Source organism: Borostomias antarcticus, assembly GCF_949987555.1.
Source record: "Borostomias antarcticus genome assembly, chromosome: 1".
In the NCBI taxonomy this organism is placed as follows: Eukaryota; Metazoa; Chordata; class Actinopteri; order Stomiiformes; family Stomiidae; genus Borostomias; species Borostomias antarcticus.
In genome coordinates, this window is record NC_140234.1 from 28596058 (window position 1) to 28617829 (window position 21772).

Consider the following 21772-nt stretch of genomic DNA (forward strand, 5'->3'; position numbering starts at 1 on the left):
ATATGGAATGGGCTTTGTCGGCAAGCTGCGCGCGTTACGAATGTATTTGTTTTACCTCCTCTTGAAGTCCTTTTCGTACGGTTTGAGATAGGGATCCATTTGTAGAAGGCTGCTGAACTCAGGAACTGTAACATTATCCTCTGAACCGGCCATAGTCTCTGCAGTCGAAACCAATCGAGCACTGTCGCTGGAGACCTCAATGGCAGTGTCATCAGCGATGTATTCGTTTTATAAGCATCCAAAGACAGCAGCGAATCAGGCTCACTCTGATAAGCCCGTCCCACTGCAATCCAACATGTTACAGTATCGTGTACATCCTCATTAAATACACGTCGACATGGTGACAGTGCATGATTTGATACCGTGTATCTTTAAGATGGTAGCGGAAGCGTTTGGGGCGCACAACGAGCAGGGGGATGCGAGCAGGTTTTAACCCTATGGTTTTAACAGCGAGCTGGTCTGCTGTTTTCTATAGAGCAACTCCAGTGTCGGAGACAGTCGTGCTAGGCTATAGTAGTTGAGCGATGGTCGCGGTGTTGTAAAGGATCCTGTTGCCTAATGTAAATCGAATTTATTTATAGTTATCATATTAATATTATTCATTAGAGTTTGATAACCACAAATTCCACATGCAGCAGTGTTTTCCAGCACACAGCATCTGTGTATTTCAAAGCCATGTGATTGATGGTGAAACTCTGTTGTTGAGATAGCTGCTAAGTCAAACACATTAATGTGGACAAAGTTTGTAAAAGGTCAAGGCTTTCACGTGGCTTGGTACTGGAGCAATCCACTATTGCAGGTCGAGCCAGGATAAAGGCTGGGCTTAATATTACATCCACCCCCTGTTCTTTTGATAGTTCTGGCCAAATTGCATTTCCTGACTGCGCTTCTCTTTAGCGGTGAAGTACGTAGACAAAGACAGTGGCTTATCTGGACATCTACACATATTTGACATCAAATAAAAGTGGGAGAGGTCATTAAACCTAATATATTTGTGTTGACTATAGGCTACTATTGTGTCTAGCTGGGAAATCACCTAAAGGGAAGTGCAGCAGGCGAATTAAATTTGGCAAGAACCATCAAAAGAACAGCTGGATGTAATAAGTTGAAAATGTTTGGAAGTAATAGGCCTAGAGAATGTCTATTTTCTGTAATGTGTATTTTGTTAGCATGTTTATTTTAGGGGCATGGACACAGGACTAGTGCCCTTCTACCCCTTCTATATATATATATATTTATGTCTTCTGTTATTGTCTGTAATGGCTGATTGAAAAAAGTACACAAGTAGTTCAGTTGTGTTCATACATGACCACCTGTAATAAAAACCACTATCAATTACACGACCAAAAAGCTTACTCTTCAATGGTGCAAGTGTGCTATATTTATACTGAGAAGTGAGTTTAACCATTTCAACTCGATTACACCAACAAAATGCATTAATGGGCGGAGCTCTCTGCTCTGAGCACCCTTTCTAGTTTAATTTTGAATTAGAAATGGTGTTCAGAGAGCACAGACCTCCACCCATGAATGCATGTCGTGGCTCTGTGCGTGCGAGCAGGACATGTTTGGTATTGCTGCATTCATTAGGTTGAGAGCTGTGATATTCTCAGACACTGCACATCAGCCTTTAGCCAGACTGGCCCGGTGTGGTTTAGCCTCTGCTTAGCCCACATATTAATATAGGCCGGGGGTCAGCCACGGATTGCAATGATTACAAGAGTGTGCTCATTTTATTGTCTACTGTAGCCTATAGTACATTTGAAAAAGAGTGTAAGAGATTGATGTAAGGTGATGTACAGTAGGCCTATCTCATAAAATATTAGTTTGCTGTACAGTTAGGTCCATAAATATTTGGACATTGACACAATTTTCATCATTTTGGCTCTGTACACCACCAAAATAGATTTTAAATGAAACATTCAATATGTGCTTTAAGTGCAGACTTTCAACTTGAATTTGAGGGTATTTACATCCAAATCAGGTGAACGGTGTAGGAATTACAACACATTTTATATGTGGCTCCTCTCTTTTTAAGGGACCAAAAGTAATTGGACAAACTAACATAATCATGAATCAAATTGTCATTTTTAATATTTGGTTGCAAATCCTTTGCAGTCAATAACAGCCTGAAGTCTGGAGCCCATAGACATCACCAGACGCAGGGTCTCGTCCCTGGTGATACTATGCCAGGCCTCTACTGCAACTGTCAGTAGCAGCTCGCATCCAGTTTAAAACTCTGGCACTAGCCTACAGGGCAATGAAAGGAACAGCCCCCTCCTACCTCCAGGCCATGGTCAAACCCTACACCCCCTCCCGACTGCTACGCTCTGCTACCTCGGGGCGACTGGTTTCCCCGTCACTCCAAGGCCCCTGCGGTCGACCGACACGGTCACGGCTCTTCTCTGTCCTGGCCCCGCAGTGGTGTAACGAACTGCCCACTGACGTCAGGAAAGCAGAGTTGCTGCCCATCTTTCGTCGCAGGCTCAAAACTAATCTCTTCCAGAAGTACCACAACGATCCTCCCTCTTTAGCACCTATTGTATTTTAGATTGCTATTCTTGCACTTTGCCTTCAGCACTAGATTATGCTCTTAGTCACTTGTTTTAGGAAGGAGATGCACTTGAGAATTCTGGCAAGTAGGAGTACATTGGCTTTTCCTACGTTAAATGCAATTATTGTTAGTCGCTTTGTATAAAAGTGTCAGCTAAATGACTGTAATGTAATGTAATGTTTTGCAGTATGCTTCGAGTCATTGTCTATCTGCATTATGAAGCACTGTCCACCAACAACTGTTTGTAATTCCTACATTGTTCACCTGGTTTGGATGAAAATTCCCTCAAATTGAAGTTCAGAATGAAAGACTGTTTAATTTGATTGTTTGATTCGATTGTTTAATTTCAAATCCATTTTGCTGACTTGTTCTAGCTAATCCTCCTGCTATGTATAATCCCATTAAAAACATCTTTCTGTAAACTGTGTGTTCCTCAAGAGGAAGCTTCTTTTTATATCTGTATGATGAATGCCCTGTAAGGAACTGCAATTCCTCTGAGAAGCTATGGACCAAATGAGAATTTCTAAAGTCAAGTAAATGGTCATATGCATGTTGATTGGCTTATTTTTTAACCTTTAGCTTCACCTCAAAAGAGACAGTTCTTAACTACCTACATATACATGTTGTTTGCTGTCAGCTTTTGACATGAGTTAATGTTTACCAATGTTGACATGTGCACTGAATCAAGTGTTGGCTTGGAACTGTAGCCAGGGGTTCAGGTTGCTGTCCCCTAGGCCCTGATCCCACCAGCCATGAACATCTCAAATAAAAATCCTGGCACTGTGACAAGAAAGTAATTATTAATGCAGTAGCTGCCATAGTCAGTACAACATGCAGATTAAATAGAAATTATCTTGCGGACGTACAGTGCAGCACAGGCTTGCAAGTCTTCTGCATCTTGCCAGTTCACTGACATGTCAAGTAAAGCATAGCTCCTGACCCCAGCACTGAGGGTGAGGCAATTGCAATCTCTGGCAATGGCTTACTGTAAGTGAGTTAGAATGGCAATTTATTTACATGATCCACATTAAGTAAGATTGCAAAAGAGCTCAATTTCTTAACAGTGTGCTATCTATTTATAGTGAGGGAGACTGGACAGCCCAATGATGATGATGATGATGATGATGATGAAAGGGAGGGAGGGAGAGGGTTTCCTCCCTGAGCTTTAACAGAAGTGAAAGGCAGGATCATTAACGATGGTGTCCTCGTTGGTCTGTGTACTCTACAATAGCCTGTCCTTCATCCATCCATCTGTTCTTCAGAGGTGAAATGTAACTACACTACAACACACACGCTGTCAAGTTATGTTTTTGTTTATCTGTGCTGTCCCCGAACTTGAAAAGGGCTAAACTGTCTGTCCAGAGTCCCACAGGATTCCACTCTCAATGATCAGACAGAAATTATCTTTCTACTTTTATTTAGGATTTTGTTTTCTTTTTGTTGTCGTTTCATTGGTGGTAGCAGTGAAAAACCTTTGGAGGTGAAAACACAATTAACAATGCACGTCAATCAACTCTGCAAAAATTGTTCACTACGCCTTTAACCACCAATTCACCATTGTGACACCAAAATATACAAATGGGCTGTCAAGCACACAAATGCACACACAGTCCAACCATAAATGCAGACATACATACAGTACACACATGCATACAGGCTATGCTACACACATACATACAAGCATGCATACAAACAGACTATATCACACCATACACACAAGCATACATACACCTAAATAGGCTAGACCCCTGTGACATGTAAACATACCCACAACCAACTGGATTGGAAACAAACAATAATTGGCAGTAGGCCTACAACTCTATCTACCAACCAGCACAGCAATCCACACATTTAGCCAACTCCATAAACAAGCTATACTATACCAAACAGTAGTCCACATTAGAATGACATCAAACAAATCAAACATCAATTATCATCAAACAATAACAACAATCAAGAATCATTTGTCACCTGCAGCCACTCTGGGGCCTCATTTATCATTGAGGTACGCCTTCTTTTACACGGTCTTTTCCGCGATTTCAGGCGTACGCCATTTCCCCCCCCCCACATTGCGATTTATCAAGCCGAAAGGGCGAAAATTTAGTCGCCTTTCTACGCGCTTTTGTAGGACACCTCTCAACTTGTCCTACCGATTTACACGGTGTTCTACGCCCTTTTTGAACACAGGGGGAACTGGCGACGCAGGTGGTGCGTCGGTGAATTACTATTTTTGACGGAGAGAATAAGAGCGACAGTTCATGAACGCACAATCATGTAGGCTAATAGCCCAATTCAGCACCAACATATATCGCAATGCAAGATTAGACGTGTCCTCTAACCGGCTCATTCATGGTCCGATATGGATTTGTTCTCCAAACTGAACCTATGCGCTGTCCCAAACCTTTCCGCGCTATATGTCACACACCTAATGCCATCAAACGGCAATAATTGACCAATTAGATTGTCAGTAATATGTGATCATGTGGACCTGTTTGCTGGTTGGTAAGCATATAAATGACAGTCCTCCTGTGCGTAATGCGAGCCTAAATGAATCCGGCGCTACTCGGCCTACTGGCCGAGATAGAACTCCAAAGAGGTGACGGCGATGGCGACTGCACCCACATAAGGGCACCATCAGTGAATGAATACGTCTATGTGAATCGCTAAAATGTGCACACTATAAATACCCAAATCATATGTGACGCCGACATGCTCATCACAAGTGTAGTGGCACGGTGGCCTGGCTCCACGCATGACTCATTCATCCTGGCGCACAGCAGGGTAGGGGCTAGACTGGAGGCAGGCGCTGCGCGTGACGGCTGGCTTGTTGGTGTGTGCATAGCCAAGATACATATTCTTTGTCTTATTTACTTTAATCTTTATTAGCATTTTCCATCCATACAACGACAATACAATAAAACATAAAAACTTACAATAAAAGCTTATGGGTACTTCCATCCATGCAGCTTTTTTTTCTTACTCAAATATGACAATTTTAATATTAGTGGTATCATCACACTTCCTTCTATAATCCATCCATTTTCCCATCTCCCTTCAAACTTTCCTTCCTGCATCCTCAATGCATAAATAAATCTCATAAATCTCCTCCACAACACCCACCACTGCTCCTTGGTTGGGGGTTCCACCTTATACCAAGCCCTCATTATTGTATTTTTACTAGCAACCAATAGTACTTTCACTAGGTATCTGTCCCCTCCTTGTACATCATTCTGTTATGTTTGCCAAGATGTATATTCAAAGCTGATAAGAATGAGAACCAGTCAAGACCCCACCACAAAATGAGGACCCAAGCCCTCAGCCCCCTCCCCGTCATGAGGTTTACCAGCGGGGCCAAAGGGCCCACACTGAGGTCATGCGCCAGCTATGAAGACACAAACAAGTAAGGTTCACATTTCTACCATTTTATTGTCTGTTGGTGGGTGACTGTGTGAGGTGTGTGAGTGCGTTTGTGAGTGAATGTGTGAGGTCCGTGAGTGTGGTAGTGAGGGACTGTGTGAGGTCCTTGAGTGTGGTAGTGAGTGACAGTGTGAGGTCCGTGACAGCATGTGTGAGGGAATGAAGTGCAGTGAGGATGTCCTGTTGGCTCTGGTGGTGTAGTGTGGTGACCTCCACCAACTGCTGCACAACTGCCCCACAACTGCCCCAATCCCTTCTGCCATTTCCCTCTGGGCCTCTAGGGTCATGAGCCTCCAGCACAGCGTCTGATAGGAAGCCCAGCCCTCAGGGACCCTTGAGGCAGGGACGCTGGCAGCCGGAGGTGGAGGCGTGGGCGGTGGAGACGGAGGCGCTGGAGATGGCACTGGAGGTGGAGGCCGGTGCGCTGGAGGTGGAGGCACTGGAGGTCGTGGCGCTGGATGTAGAGGCTGCAACCGGCGGGGGCACGACCGTCAGGTCAAGGACCACTGCAGACTCCCCCTCCTCTGAGTCCCACCCCACGTCAGAGTCTGGAGAAACAATTTCAGTCATTTTCTTTGAGTTTGTCTGTTAACTTGATTATGCATTAAACATTTTATTGTGTAGCCATATTCAATTGATATGTTTTTCTGTTGGCAGCCAAATAAATGCTTAAGTGTGATTTACCGGGTGATTTAGATGAGAGTCTAAATTTCCCAGAGGGGAAAATGTTTCATGTGGTCTAACATTATGAAGTGGTCATCTGTGTTATCGTTCCCTGTTTTTGGTCCTAAATCAATCATAGCCTACCACAGAATGTGTGGAATGTTTGCTTTCCTCACAGCCACATAATACAGCATGTCCGTGTAGCCTACGCCACATACAGGATGCACGAAACGTACAGTAGGCTACCTAAAACTGTAGGAGCAATCAGACAAATGTAGGCTCGTACAAATAGCTTACCTTCCGAAGATGATTTTCTTTCCTCGCGTGGACCTCACCAACAAGCACATGCACCTCCGTCTCCGAAAAGTTTCTCTTCTTTCCGCGTTTTTCCATAAACGTCTTTGTCTGTCCTAATGCTCCACGCTATATTATGTCGGTTCCTTCCGGGGTATCCACGTTGTGCGCTGTCATAGTTTTGACCATATATGGTTGGATTTGGGCGTGGAGAGGGCGGAACACGGGGCGCGTGCACGTACGCTCTCTTCCCCGCCAGTCTCGGATTTCTCGTGCAGGAAATGGCGTACGACTTTTTTGATAGATCCGAAAAGCGTGTAAATATTCTCGTCGTACGCTACATTTCGCATTTTCCGCGTTTTCGTCGTACGCCCTCTTTTACACCTGAATTTACACGCTCTTTGATAAATGAGGCCCCTGGTCATTTAGCAGGCAGTTAAAAGCACAACAGTTCTTTGTAGTGGGCAATCTTCCCCACCAGTGTTTGTTCCAGCTCCAATTGCCTTCTCACTGGAGTTTCCTAGTTAAAAGGGTGAACACCTCTGTTGAGCAGCTATGGCCTTGACTGCACATTGCCCTCAGCTGGTAATAGTTGACCAGCCGCAATGACTCCTATAGGGGGGAGAAATGGGAACTTTCCCTGAATTGTGATGTTGATGTTGTTTGTGGTTTCCCAGTTTGACAAGACACCTCCCTCTCGATCTTCACATGGAAACATCAGGAAGATCGCCGGCTTTAAGGGCAAACTGTGTGGTCATGGTTTGGTGGCTCTGTACTGACTGGACTCCATTTGTTCTTCAACAGGGAGCAAGACAACCAACCGTCTAACATCCCTGTGCAAAATGGTGGCTTGGAGCTTCTCCTTTTTCACGTTAGAGTTGGGATGGTTGGTCTTTGCTTTTGGGGCCTTTGTCAGGGGAACGCAGTAGCTTGGGAAAACCCTAACGTGAACATCTCTAACAATGCCTTTGTTGTCTGGATTAGTGCTGACAACTCTGCCAAGCTTGAAGTGACCTCTCAGTGCGTTTTGGTCAACTAACCAGACAATGTCCCCCACGGCGACATTTCTCTCTGCTGTGTGCCATTTGCTCCTTACAACGAGGTTGGGACCAGCAAGTTGACTCCAGGACTTCCAAAACTTAGTCACCTCCGATTGCATTGCTCTGAGTCTTTTGTAGGGGTAGCTGGAAAAGTCAAAGGTTTTAAAGTCTCCACTTTGAGATGCTCGACCAAGTAGGAGGCTATTTGGTGTAACATACTGGATACTATCTTCCCGGCTCTGTACTCTAGCATCAATCGAGCGCCCGTTTGCAAGGTTGGCTGCCATGTAGAGAGTTGTCTGGAACTCTGAGTAACTGAGCCCGGACTCCTTTCCAAGACTCTGGAGTGCCCTCTTTGCAACACGCACAGCAGCTTCTGCAGCACCATTCCTGTGTGGAGAATCGGCTGGGTGAATTTTCCACATCCACTCGGTTCCATTCTTGGCTGCAGTGTCCTCCAGGACTGTTTTATTCAGGCTGTCCAAGAACCTGTACAACTCCTCCAAGACAGGTTTTGCCCCAATGAAATTGGTTCCTGGATCTGACCAGATCTTTCTTGGATGCCCCCTGAGTGCGGTAAACCTTTGGTAAGCCATCAGAAAGCCTTCAGTTGATGGGGCATTTACTAGTTCTGTGTGGATAGCTCTGCTCGCCATGCAGCAAAAGACAACTCCCCAGGCTTTTAGTGTTACTCTCTTCTTGACATCATCTCTTACTTGGTATGGTCCGAAGAGGTCTACTGTTGTAAACTCAAAGGGTGCAGCTGGTTCAGTCCTTTCTGGTGGCAAGTCACCCATCACTTGTCGACACTTCCTCGCTCTTGACCTCTTGCAGGTCATGCAGCCATCAACAACTTTTTGGGCAATTCTCCTTCCTCTTATGACCCATGCCTTCCTTCTCATTTTGAGCAATGTTCCGGCCACTCCATCATGGTTCTCATTGTGGGCCTCCCGAGCTAGCAGTGTGGACACCCAGGCATCATAGGGCAGGATTGGGACACAACATTGATCTTCTTTGAAGTTTTGCACTCGGCCACCACAAACCAACAGCCCAGAGTCCTGGTCCTTGTAGACCACCAACCTGTCTGTGGTGGAGCTTGGGAAGATTGCGCCCTCTTGTGCTGCAAGAAAAATGTCCCTTAGGGCATCTTTTCTTTCTCTTACTGAGATGACTCCTTCTGAGGAGACTGCCTCCCACTTTGGGCTGTCCATGGCCTGATGATCTCGCCCAAGGAACTTTTTTGCTGCCCTCCAGACCATCGCAACTGTTTTGACTAGTCTGGTTAGAACACTGAACCGCTTAACATCCACAAGGCTTTGGACAACTGACCCTCCTGGTGGTCTTTTTTGTTCCGGTATCCTTTGTTCCACTTGGACCTGGTTCAGATTTTGTGTGGGCTTTTCCTTTACTGAGGTCTGTTTCAGAGCCTGGGCCCTTGTCAGCACAGCAACAAATGCTTTCCTCTGCAACTTGTTGATGCTTTCTCTGGCAGTGATTGCTAGTTCTTTAGCAGATTTGGCTGGTCACTCATTTTCTGGCAAACTTAAGAACTTCGGTCCATTTTGCCACTCGGGAGTGTTCATCCAGATCTTGAGGGCCTACTCCTCTGGTGATCACATCAGCAATGTTTTGAGGCCCAGGAATCCACCACCAGTCCTGAATCGCTGTGCTGTTTTGAATCTCTCCAATCCTGTTCGCAAAAAATGTTTGATAGCCATAGCTTTCTCGCTGTATTGCACCAAGGACTGTTTGACTGTCGACAAAGTGGTACCACCTTCCGACTTGGATTCGACTATGCAGCTCAAAGAACTTCTTTAGCCGTGAGGCAAACACTGCTCCACACATCTCTGCCTTGACAGCGTCGCCTTTATGGTCCAATGGAGTTAGTTTTGCCTTGGATTCTACCAGCCGGACAATGGAACCCTGGTCTGTGGTCCATCTTAGATACATCACTGCTCCATATGCATGCTCGCTTCCATCAGAGAACGTGATTGCCCAGGGTTCATTTGTGAAGCATTTGGGGGTTAGAGCCCTGGTGAACTTGACTTTGCCGAGTTGGTGGTACTCCTCGAACAGGCTGATTGCATCCCCCCTGAGGCCATCTGAGAGTGCAGTGTCCCATGTGTCTTTGACTGGGCAACTTTGACCTTTTGCCTCTTGGAAAGCTCTCCGTACCAGAATAGCTCCCTTCTGCATGGCAGGAGTTACTTGTCCAACTGGGTCATACAGTCCTGACACTTGACTGAGAAGTTCTCTTCGTGTTAGGGGGTTTGGTGTCTGGCCTCTGATTTGCTCTTGTAGAAGGTCTTGACCAAGTCGCATCTTTTGCTTTCTTTATGAGAAATTGATTCTAATCATGACATGGAGCTTATCTTCCTCCACTATGTAGCCCAGGCCAAGTGCCTTGTTGTCCTCCTCATGCATCTGGTTTGGTAATACCACGGTCTTTGTCTTTGTCCTTTCCTCTTCACCAGTGCACTCTTTCCTCCCACTTTGCCCAGAAAAGACCCAAGGTTTCAGCTCAAAACCTCCAGCCTTCAGAATCCTCTCTACATTGGCTGTGATTGATTTCAGCTGATCAAGGTTGTTGTGGGAAGTGAGAATATCATCAACATAGCTGTCATTGTGAAGCACCAGACGCTCCTCTTTGAGGGGGGGCAAAGAGAGGGAGGTTAGCAGTCTCACGCATTGCGAGCTGCGCTATGCACCCTGCTGGTTTGTCTCCAATGTTTACTCTTGTTATGGCATATTCTCCCAGCTCCTCATCCTCAGAGTCTCGCCAGAGAAATCTGTGTAGGTGCATTTCACGATCTTCTAACCAGACAGAATTATACATCTTTTTTACGTCCCCCAGAGCAGCGTACACTCCGCCTCTGAATCTGAGAAGGACAGCTCGAATCTGATTGAGAACATCAGGGCCTTTCATCAGCAGGTCATTCATGCTCACACATCTGCACCTTTGACTGCTGTTCCATACGATTCTCACCGGAGTTGTGACAGAGTGTGGGTTGGGGGCAATGAGGTGACTCAGATACCACACTGGTCCATTCCAGTTGGTGATGGCATCCATAGACAGTCTGACTGCAGCCCTCCGATTGACCATGTCATGTCTTTGTGCAGCATATGCAACTTTCCATTCAGGTGCTTTGGCTAATTGCTTTTCTGTTCTGAGGAATGTGGCCTCAACGGTTCTTTTATTGTTTGGCAGGGAGATGGGGTCTTCCACCCAAGGATACCTGGCATGCCAATGCGGCTCCCTGATGTGACTGTCATCTGTGACATAGGTGAGGCCTTCCCTTACCACTTCAAGCTCCCTTTCCTCTGCAAGAGTCATTTCTTTGCCACCTGGCTGTTTCCACAGCGGCACCCTCCACACTTTGGTTCGCATGCTGCACCGATACTGTCCCATTTCCACCACTCTAGGAAGTCCCGGTTGGTGGTTGAGGTGCTTGACTCCTGGAGCGTGGTGTAAACCTGAGTGTTTGACGGAAGTCTCTCTGAAACTTTGCCAGTGAGCTCCTCATACTTCACAGCAGCAGTTCGCATTGATCTTGCAAAGTGTGTTTTGGACATGTGGGCTGACACGGTGAGCTCCTCAAAGAGCTCAGGATGAGTCCCTCCCACTGTCTTCCCCAGCGGTCCATCCCATAGCACAAGGTCTCCGACAACTTTGATCCTTTGGGGTGCAAGCTGACCTTCTCTGTGGCTTATGAGCAGGCTTATCTCTTTGGGTCTTATCAGCTCTCCAGGTGGGATGTCTGGAAACAGTTTCTGCAGCTGTTTGGGATTCACACGTTTGTGGATGTCAGCAATACTGTCCAGCCCATAGCAGACCAATTGGTAGGACTTCAGAGTGCCTTTAGGAGTGTTCACTCTGATCTTTAGGAGGTACCGCTTTGTATCCACACGGGCCTTCATCCCACCAACACCATGGACAATAAGAGTGATGTCTTCACTTCTGAGGTTCAGTCTGTTTGCAGCCTTGTGAGTTATATAATTAGTGTCTGATGCCAGGTCAATTAATGTTCCAATCTTTTGTCCAGCATTTGCTGTGACCTCCAGAAGCATCATGATCACTGGTAACTCCTGTAATCCACTCTCCACTAGAAGGCCTGGTTGTTCTTGTGCAGTGCTGAAAGCCTTTGATGCAGCATTTGAGAATACATCACGACATTGTTTTGCCAGCTCTGGGGATAGCTTTTTGACGAACTCTTCTTGTTCCTCTGTGTACTTCCTCTTGCTTTTCTCTTCCTCTGATCCAGGTTTGCTTTTTTCTGAGGTACACTGCTTTTCTTGTTAGGACACAGATAGAAGTGATGCTCAGGAGCATGTTCCTCATTGCAGGCATGGTTGGTACACAGGAAGTCTGGTTTGCAGTATGAACTGTCATCATGAACATCAAGACATCTCTTGCATGCTCCCAACTTCTTAGCTGCCGCCTTTTTCTCTGTTAGCTTTAGCGCCCGAAACTGCATGCAGAAGTAAAGCTTCTTCTTGTGTTTGCTATCTCCACAGACAACACAGCCAGTGCGGTCGTCGCCTGCCTTGGTAGACTTTGTTCTGGCATGTCTTGGCTCTGTCTTGGTTTCTCTCCTGCTTGGTTCTTCATCCATCAGTTGCTCAAGCTGCTCATATATGCTTTCTTGCCCTTTGAGGAATTTCAAGAGACTGTCAAACCGATTGGCTGGAGCCACAGCATTTCTTCTATCAGCCACATAGACAAGCCATTCTTTCTTGAGAGAATCTGGGAGTTTACCCTCAATTGATTTGGTCACCAGTGGATTTTTTATAGCACCTGTGTCTCCAAGCTCACTCAGGTCTTGAAGTGCCTTCTCCACTGCTTGGATCAACTCCACTATTTTCCGTGGCTGGTTACTTCTGACAGGTGACATTTTCTGTAGCTCCTCCACTATTTCAATAGCAATGGATGTCTGATTCCTGTAGCGGTTCTCTAGGACACGGAAGATGTCATCTGCAGCGCTGTGAGTGGTGAGGTGAAGGTCTCTTATGATCCTGTCATCAATACTGTCCAGCAATTGGGCTTTGTTCACCTCCTTAGAACCGGTCGGCTCACCCTGCCTCTGGAGTGCTTCCCAGTCCTTTCTCCACCTGTGAAAATTACGTTTGTTGCCAGTGAATTTAGGAAGTTCTGTTGGTTTCAATTTGATGGCTGGCAAAGGATGACTGGAGGCAATTGGTTCTCTTCTAGCTTCCCCTTTTATCCTCTCCTGTATGAAGTCAGCCTTCTTGGAAACCAGCTTGGTGGTTTGAAGTTCAAGCCCCTTTAAGTCATTCAGAATGATTCTCTGTTGATCTTGGGGGATCCATCGCTTCCACCGACTGTGCATCTCCTTTGCAGTCTTCACCAGTCCTTCCAGGTGGTTAAACATGAACTCATATCCCTCCTGGTTACCGTTGGGTTCTACAGCAGTAGTGCGTTTACACTCCTCCTCTGCTGCCTGTAGAGCTATGGACATTTCATCAACTCCAAAATTGTCCCAGAGAGCAGTCTGAATTAGATGCTTGACTTCCTTGAGTTTCAACTCAGACTCCTTCACAGTCTTTGCTAGATTGGCTTTCTGACGCTCAGTTAGCTCAGCTGCCTCCTCATCCAGCTCTGCGAGGATTCCGGCCTCCACATTGTCATTGGCTTCCATGACTTTCTCGGCTCCTATTGTGAGTCTCTTGAAACTGTCTCTGAGTTCTTCCTCGGACATATCCTCATAGGTCCTGGTGATGCTGTTGACCAGACGAGAGAATAATCCTTTTGCCGTCGCTCTCTCCGCCTTGAGTTGCTCAACTGACTTCCCAGTAGCTTCCTCAGCCATGGTTGGGGTTGCTCACAGGTTAGGGCTTGAGTGAGGCTTTATGGTGAATTGTCTTGAATTGTTTGGAACTTTATGTCCAGGATCCTAGGTTGTTGCTCCTGCTGTTTCCGTTTGCAAGACCCCGTTTCAGTATCCTGGTCTTCCTATCTCCGTTTCCTGGTTTTCCAGTGGTGACACGGTTTTTCACTGTCAAGTTATGTTTTTGTTTATCTGTGCTGTCCCCGAACTTGAAAAGGGCTAAACTGTCTGCCCAGAGTCCCACAGGATTCCACTCTCAATGATCAGACAGAAATTATCTTTCTCCTTTTATTTAGGATTTTGTTTTCTTTTTGTTGTCGTTTCATTGGTGGTAGCAGTGAAAAACCTTTGGAGGTGAAAACACAATTAACAATGCACGTCAATCCACTCTGCAAAAATTGTTCACTACGCCTTTAACCACCAATTCACCATTGTGACACCAAAATATACAAATGGGCTGTCAAGCACACAAATGCACACACAGTCCAACCATAAATGCATACATACATACAGTACACACATGCATACAGGCTATGCTACACACATACATACAAGCATGCATACAAACAGACTATATCACACCATACACACAAGCATACATACACCTAAATAGGCTAGACCCCTGTGACATGTAAACATACCCACAACCAACTGGATTGGAAACAAACAATAATTGGCAGTAGGCCTACAACTCTATCTACCAACCAGCACAGCAATCCACACATTTAGCCAACTCCATAAACAAGCTATACTCTACCAAACAGTAGTCCACATTAGAATGACATCAAACAAATCAAACATCAATTATCATCAAACAATAACAACAATCAAGAATCATTTCTCACCGGCAGCCACTCTGGTCATTTAGCAGGCAGTTAAAAGCACAACAGTTCTTTGTAGTGGGCAATCTTCCCCACCAGTGTTTGTTCCAGCTCCAATTACCTTCTCACTGGAGTTTCCTAGTTAAAAGGGTGAACACCTCTGTTGAGCAGCTATGGCCTTGACTGCACATTGCCCTCAGCTGGTAATAGTTGACCAGCCGCAATGACTGTTTTCCCCTCTAGGGGGGAGAAATGGGAACTTTCCCTGAATTGTGATGTTGATGTTGTTTGTGGTTTCCCAGTTTGACAAGACACACGCTGTTTGGTTAAGTCTCACATTTCTACCTGGTCAAAAAAGGAATGAATATAATAAGATAAAGATTACAAACCTGTAGTCTGCCCATGACGATGTGATCCTCACACTACAGTAAGACTGGTTAATCTGTAAGGAGAGAAAGGGTGTCTGGCTTCACTCAATGTAGCCTACAGTACCTCTAAAGCACGTTAATAACAAGGCCCGGGGGTCCTCCATGACCTTTAATCAGTCCTGCTAATACGTTCTGATAATCCCCATGCGCTGTTGTTAAAATTTTACGTCAGTTACAATGGGCTACACCTTTGAAATGCAGGATGAGGTGCTCCACTTAAAGTTGCACATTGAACTTTAGGGTTTATGTGCCCTACCACACAGCGGTGTGCTGGTTGAGTCGAGGGTTAAGTGTTGCGAAGATTTTATGACACCTGCCTTGAGACCTCTCCTTACATGGAAAGGCTCCTGCGGTCGATCGACACGGTCACGGCTCTTCTCTGTCCTGGCCCCGCAGTGGTGGAATGAACTGCCCACTGATGTCAGGACAGCAGAGTCGCTGCCCATCTTTCGTCGCAGGCTCAAAACTCATCTCTTCAAGAAGTACTACAACAATCCTCCTACCTAAGCACTTATTGTATTATATTATATTGCACTGTACTTTAGATTGCGATTCTTGCACTTTGCCTTCAGCACTAGATTATGCTCTTAGTCACTTGTTTTAGAAAGAAGATGCACTTGTGAGTTCTGGCAAGTAGTAGTACATTGACTCTTCCTACGTTAAATGCAATTATTGTTAGTCGCTTTGGACAAATGCGTCTGCTAAATGACTGTAATGTAATGTAATGTAATGTATTTGTTCACGGTGCTTGAAGCACCGACGATTCAGGGCACTTTTAGAGGAGGTAAACTCTGCGGGAGGATGTGCCCTACCACACAGCGGTGTGCTGGTTGAGTCGAGGGTTAAGTGTTGCGAAGATTTTATGCCACCCGCCTTGAGACCTCTCCTTACATGGTGATGAATCTCGTTGTCTTTTATTATTGTCCTTATTTCAGCTCTGCGTTGTGTTTTGATTTCAATAAAAGACGGACCCCAATTTCACGCAATACCACACAGTCCAGTGTCTCCTTTTCAGGTGTATTCCAAATTAATCTCTCCAAAACAGGACTTGAGCCTCAACAAAAGCGGTTTATTCCAGAAGGTTTTACATACAAAAGACGATGGCATGGCCTAATGTACAGTTGACCTCTCTGTATGCTGTCTGGACCCAAATAAAAGCATTGGTCTCGTTGCAACGTTCTTATGTGGTTTGAGTGTCCCCCCCTTCTTTTGCAAAATGTAACCCATCCCAGGTGCCGTAACTGTATGTTGTGTGTATGCCTGTATGTTGTTGTGTGTGTTTGCATTGCAGTGGCTAACAGACAACATTAGCTAACCTAGGCTAGTCTTTAGCCTACTATAACTGTCTGTACCTGTGTAACCTAGACCTGGTCCAGGTCTGTATACTATTCGGGCATATACCCCAGTACACCACCCTGCCAGGAACCATTCATTGCGCCATTGACTTTTGTCACTTGCTTCGCGACCCTGATCACGTGGTCTCTCTCCATGATCAAGAAAGCAGCAAGTAAACAGCATGTGAGATCATGTGATCAGGGTCGTAAAGCCTGGCTAGTGGACATGTGCTATTTAAGTGCCCAAAAAGTTTTTTTTATATATAAAAGGTGGGGGGCTTCAAGTGTAGCCACCTTTGAGAAAAGGCTTTTATTGTTTGAAAAATGTCTTCACTTTGGTGAGTAATGAAATAATTCAGTAGTGCAGACCGAGTGACAGAAGTCTATGGTGCAATGAATGGTTCCTGGCGCGGTGGTATACCGGGTTATAGTCCCTAATAATATACAAACCTGGATCAGGTCTACCGTGTAACCCAAATATCTCCACAACCACCCACCTGGAACAGTTGAGATGAGAGAAAAAGTGAATCTTCTTAAATTGCAATCTCTTACAGCATCAGAAGACTGACAGCCTCATGAATAAATTAATCTTTAAACTGATCATTTAATCGTCATGCATAAAACAAACATCAAAGCCTTTCGAGGCATGCAGCGTTGTGCTTCATTCTTCACCTTCCATTTAATGAGGCGCTCAGTTTCTTCTTAAGTCCCTTGAAGAAATTTACCACAGTTACCCATCACACGTCCACATTAACATCTCATTTGTAACTAGCTACCATGTTGCCAACTCGCGAAAATCTATGCTAAATTACCATGTAGGCTAACAAGCTTGTGCTCGGAGAGAACAGAACACAATGCATTTTGGGGCTCCGTGCACGAGCACGTGTGTGCGAGCACTGTTGCATTCGTTAGGTCGAAATAATGTTTTGATCCTGAGCCTAAGTAAAAAAGAAAAAAAAGAAAGAGAGCGAGAGATCCAAGGATATCACCTGCTTCCCCCGGCTAGAACATCTTTCATTAGGGATCTCTCTCCTCCCCATGGCAGTCTCTTAAGTCCTCTCCGAGACACTGGCTCCTCCATCCTTTAAATTGAGGTCTGGAATGAATCTTATCGCCTCTCGTTAGGTCTCTCCCCATTCCCCCTGCCTCTCTTTATTGTCCCCCACCCGGCGACAGCCGAAGGGGGGGGGACTTGAGGTTGGCCGGTGTCACGTCGTGAGTGAGTGAGTGAGTGAGTCAGTGAGTGAGTAAATGAGTGAGTCAGTCAGTCCCCCTGTAGTACCAGAACCCACCACAAAAGGGGCGCCTTTCCAATGCATTTTTCAATTGACAAGTACATTTAGATTTTAGACATCAAAAGCTATGCTTGGTGTCTCAGTATAGTCTCAGAAACCATGTACTTTCTACATCCGCAGAGAGTAGAGCTTGAGGTGTTTAGTAAAGCTAGATATGTCTGTATTTCAACATTCATTATATTACTGTATATTAGACTATACAGGAGCATGGACTTGTTTGCCCACTAGATGGAGACGTTATTGTACTCTTATTCACTCTACCATGGTTTGTAGGGAGCCTACTTTGGTCAATCATTGATACAAATGATGGGACACTAGTAGTGCCAGATATGTCTGTATTTAAACATCCATTATGGGACTTTTGACCATACAGGCGCATGGACTTAGCTATCAAAACGGCGCTCATCCGTCATTTCTTTCTACACAAAAAACTGTAAGTGTCTCAGTGTAGGCACAGTCCAGCCAGGGGCCTTTTTAGCTTGGCCAGCGTCATCAACCACATGAGCTGGTTAGAGCTCACATAGTAGTGCTCATTATAAGTTGTTTTTCCCATTGCCAGTGCATTAAGATTTAAAGACTGAAACTAGTATGCTATGTATTTCAGTAAAAGTATTATTCTACTGAGGGACACTTCTACTTTTCAAATCCAGAGTTTAGATAAAAGAAAAGATTCCTGCCTTGTTTACTCATTGTTTTACATGTTAGGGGTCTCATAGATTATATTAATTCAAAAATAAATGTCATCTTTCTACACCATCATTGCCACAAAGGAATATGCATCATGGGTGGGGGACAACATGTTTACTGTGCACTTGTTGCTCAATGTTAACCTTCCCACATCGTCCAGAAAATGAATGGAGGTGAATGGGCGTCTGTGTTTGAGCGGCTCCGTGGCACCCTGCTCGGGTCAGATCTGCTCCAAAATGTAATGGGTTTTAAGGTGGCCCGTGCTACACACCTCCACCGAGTTTCATGGAAATCAGTCTGGTAGTTTTTGCGTAATCCTGCTAAAAAATAAACCAACAAATAGACCAACAAATAAACCAACAAACACACGTCAGTTTCACTGGGGCAGATGTTCAACGTCAATATGAACACCATAATTTGAATGTTTTTTGACCACGTGTCGTATTACAGTTAGGTTAATCACAGTTCTAAGCACTCTGAGACCATCGGTCTCACCCTCCACGATTGCACAGTTTGAAGAGACTGAAGAGATGCAATGCATTTTGGGGCAGTTGAGTAAGTAACCTCACGCCGCATGTGCATACTCAGAAACCTTTGGTAATCTATATCCATCCAGGCATTTCTCGCGTACACAATATTCACATACTATAGAGTAGGAACATATTACTGTATATAAGTATCCTCTACTGTCCTCTACTGACCTCCTCCTCCTCCTCTACTGACCTCCTCTTCCTCCTCTACTGACCTCCTCCTCCTCCTCTCAGTAGAGGAGGAGGAGGAGGTCAGTAGAGGAGGAAGAGGAGGTCAGTAGAGGAGGAGGAGGAGGTCAGTAGAGGACAGTACTGACCTCCTCCTCCTCCTCTACTGACCTTCTTCTCCTCCTCTACTGATCTCCTCCTCCTCCTCTACTGACCTCCTCCTCCACCTCTACTGACCTCCTCTTCCTCCTCTACTGACCTCCTCCTCTACTGACCTCCTCCTCCTCCTCTACTGACCTCCTCTTCTCCGCCTCTACTGATCTCTTCTCCTCCTCTACTGACCTCCTCCTCCACCTCTACTGACCTCCTCTTCCTCCTCTACTGACCTCCTCTTCCTCCTCTACTGACCTCCTCCTCCTCTACTGACCTCCTTCTCCTCCTCTACTGACCTCCTCTACTGACCTCCTCTTCTCCGCCTCTACTGACCTCTTCTCCTCCTCTACTGACCTCCTCCTCTACTGACCTCCTCCTCCTCCTCTACTGACCTCCTCTTCCTCCTCTACTGACCTCTTCTCCTCTACTGACCTCTCCTCCTCTACTGACCTTCTCCTCCTTGTGTGTGTGTGTGTGTGTGTGTGTGTGTGTGTGTGTGCGTTGTGTGTCTCCTTGTAATACTCCCCAATAATTTCCCATGGTTATCCAATGCTACTTCAACATTTTGAGTATGTTGCATAAATACATAAATAAATAAATACATAAATAAATAAAGAAAAAACTGCTGTTGGCACTTTGTCTTATCAAAGGTTTTACTGACCGTGATTGGGATGTACAGTTGGCTCACTCTAGAAAAATGTACTTGTAAAAGCTTTGGATGAAAGCATCTGCTACAAGACTTAACTGTAAATTTAAATAAATATTCACAAAGTGGATGCATGTGGACATGTGAAACGATTCACACATGCAACACAGTATCCTAATCTGAGCATCATCCTCTTAAATCTTTAGTGAAATCACATTGAATGTGCAGCAGCAAATCCCCTGACGTCCGCCTCATCAAAGGCATGTTATATACTCCTGGGATTGTTCCGTGAGGCAAGGTGTGAGCAGCGAAGCACGTTTACTTGCGGATGGGTTATTCATGATGGGAATTATTGTGAATTTTGTTGACTTTAAGTCTGGGAGTGATTGGTGGCAGCTGAAATTACATGATGACAATGCAGGGGAGGAGAGGGCCATCCATCCAGGAGTCGGAGCAGACAGACACACAGGCCTGTTCATGTATGTCTCAGATATTACAAATTGTACATTTGTATTCTGTCTTGATTGTGTTTTTTGCTGTCATTGATATGCTGGTATTGTACAGTAACAGTGCAATTTCCCCCTGGGGATCCATAAAGTACCCACCCTACCCTACCCCTATTAAAATATCTACCCTACACATATTAAAATATCTACCCTACAAATATTAAAATATCTATCCTACACATATTAAAATATTTACCCTACCCCTATTAAAATATCTACCCTACCCCTATTAAAACATCTACCCTACCCCTATTAAAAAATCGACCATACCCCTATTAAAATATCGACCCTACCCCTATTAAAATATCGGCCCTACCCCTATTAAAATATCGACCCTACCCCTATTAAGATATTGTCCCTACCCCTATTAAGATATTGACCCTACCCCTATCAAAATATCTACCCTACCCCTATTAAAATATCTACCCTATCGCTATTAAAATACATACCCTACCCCTATTCAAATATAAACCCTACCCCTATTAAAGGTCTTTAAAATGGACAAGTTCACTATGTGTCAGGGTTCAGTGTCACTAATTATAATAGATGGCATTATGCTTCAATAGCAATTGGATCTGGACATGACACTGAATAGCCTCCCTCTGTTGGAGATCAAATTAGATGTCAGGGATCTCAGAGCTGAAATACTACAGCACATATAATTCCCAGGAAAGTACCACAGCACTTTCCCATGAATGCTACGATGTGAGAAGGTTAACATTGAGCAATAAAGAGAGGCAGGGGGAATGGGGAGAGACCTAATGAGAGGCGATAAGATTCATTCCAGACCTCAATTTCAAGGATGGAGGAGCCAGTGTCTCGGAGAGGACTTAAGAGACTGCCATGGGGAGGAGAGAGATCCCTAATGAAAGATATTCGAGCCGGGGGAAGCAGGTGATATCCTTGGATCTCTCTCTAAGGTGAGGTGCAATCTCAGGTAGTTAGTGCTGACATTGTATTTTGAGCCTGCTCCTCTGTGCATGAATCCATTTTATGGAGTTCTTGAGGATCTGTGGATGGTATGTCATGGAAGCTCCCCAGCGCCCGTATGTATAGTGGTTCCTAGTGTTTCCCTGTCTGGGAGCATCTCTCTCACCACTTGGACGGTGACTGCAACAGATTTTCAACAGTAGATTTAAAATGGTTCATTATGAAAAATATACTAGTTGCTGATAAAGGTTGGGGACGTTTGGGCCGGGCTGAGCTGGCATTGCAGAACTGTTGGAGAAAGTACAAATTCCAGACTGCTCCCCAGCAAAACTGTTAACGGGATCCTTCAAGGTCAAGGTCAACTTTATTTATAAAGCACGTTTAAAATCAACCGAAGTTGCACCAAAGTGCTGTACAATATATAAAATAAACTAAAACAAAAAACTGAATTAAGTGCACATAA

The 21772-nt window shown here is 45.0% G+C and overlaps 1 protein-coding gene across 1 annotated transcript in view; it reads right to left on the reverse strand.

Annotated features, from left to right (window-relative positions):
• The window catches only part of gbe1b (glucan (1,4-alpha-), branching enzyme 1b), a 119775-nt gene extending 119485 nt beyond the window's left edge, over positions 1–290 (reverse strand). The window contains exon 1 of the mRNA XM_084446998.1: positions 56–290. Within this exon, the coding sequence (XP_084303124.1) occupies positions 56–153 (98 nt within the window). The 5' untranslated portion in view covers positions 154–290. The remainder of the gene's footprint in view (positions 1–55) is intronic.
• Between the last annotated feature and the right edge of the window lie 21482 nt (positions 291–21772).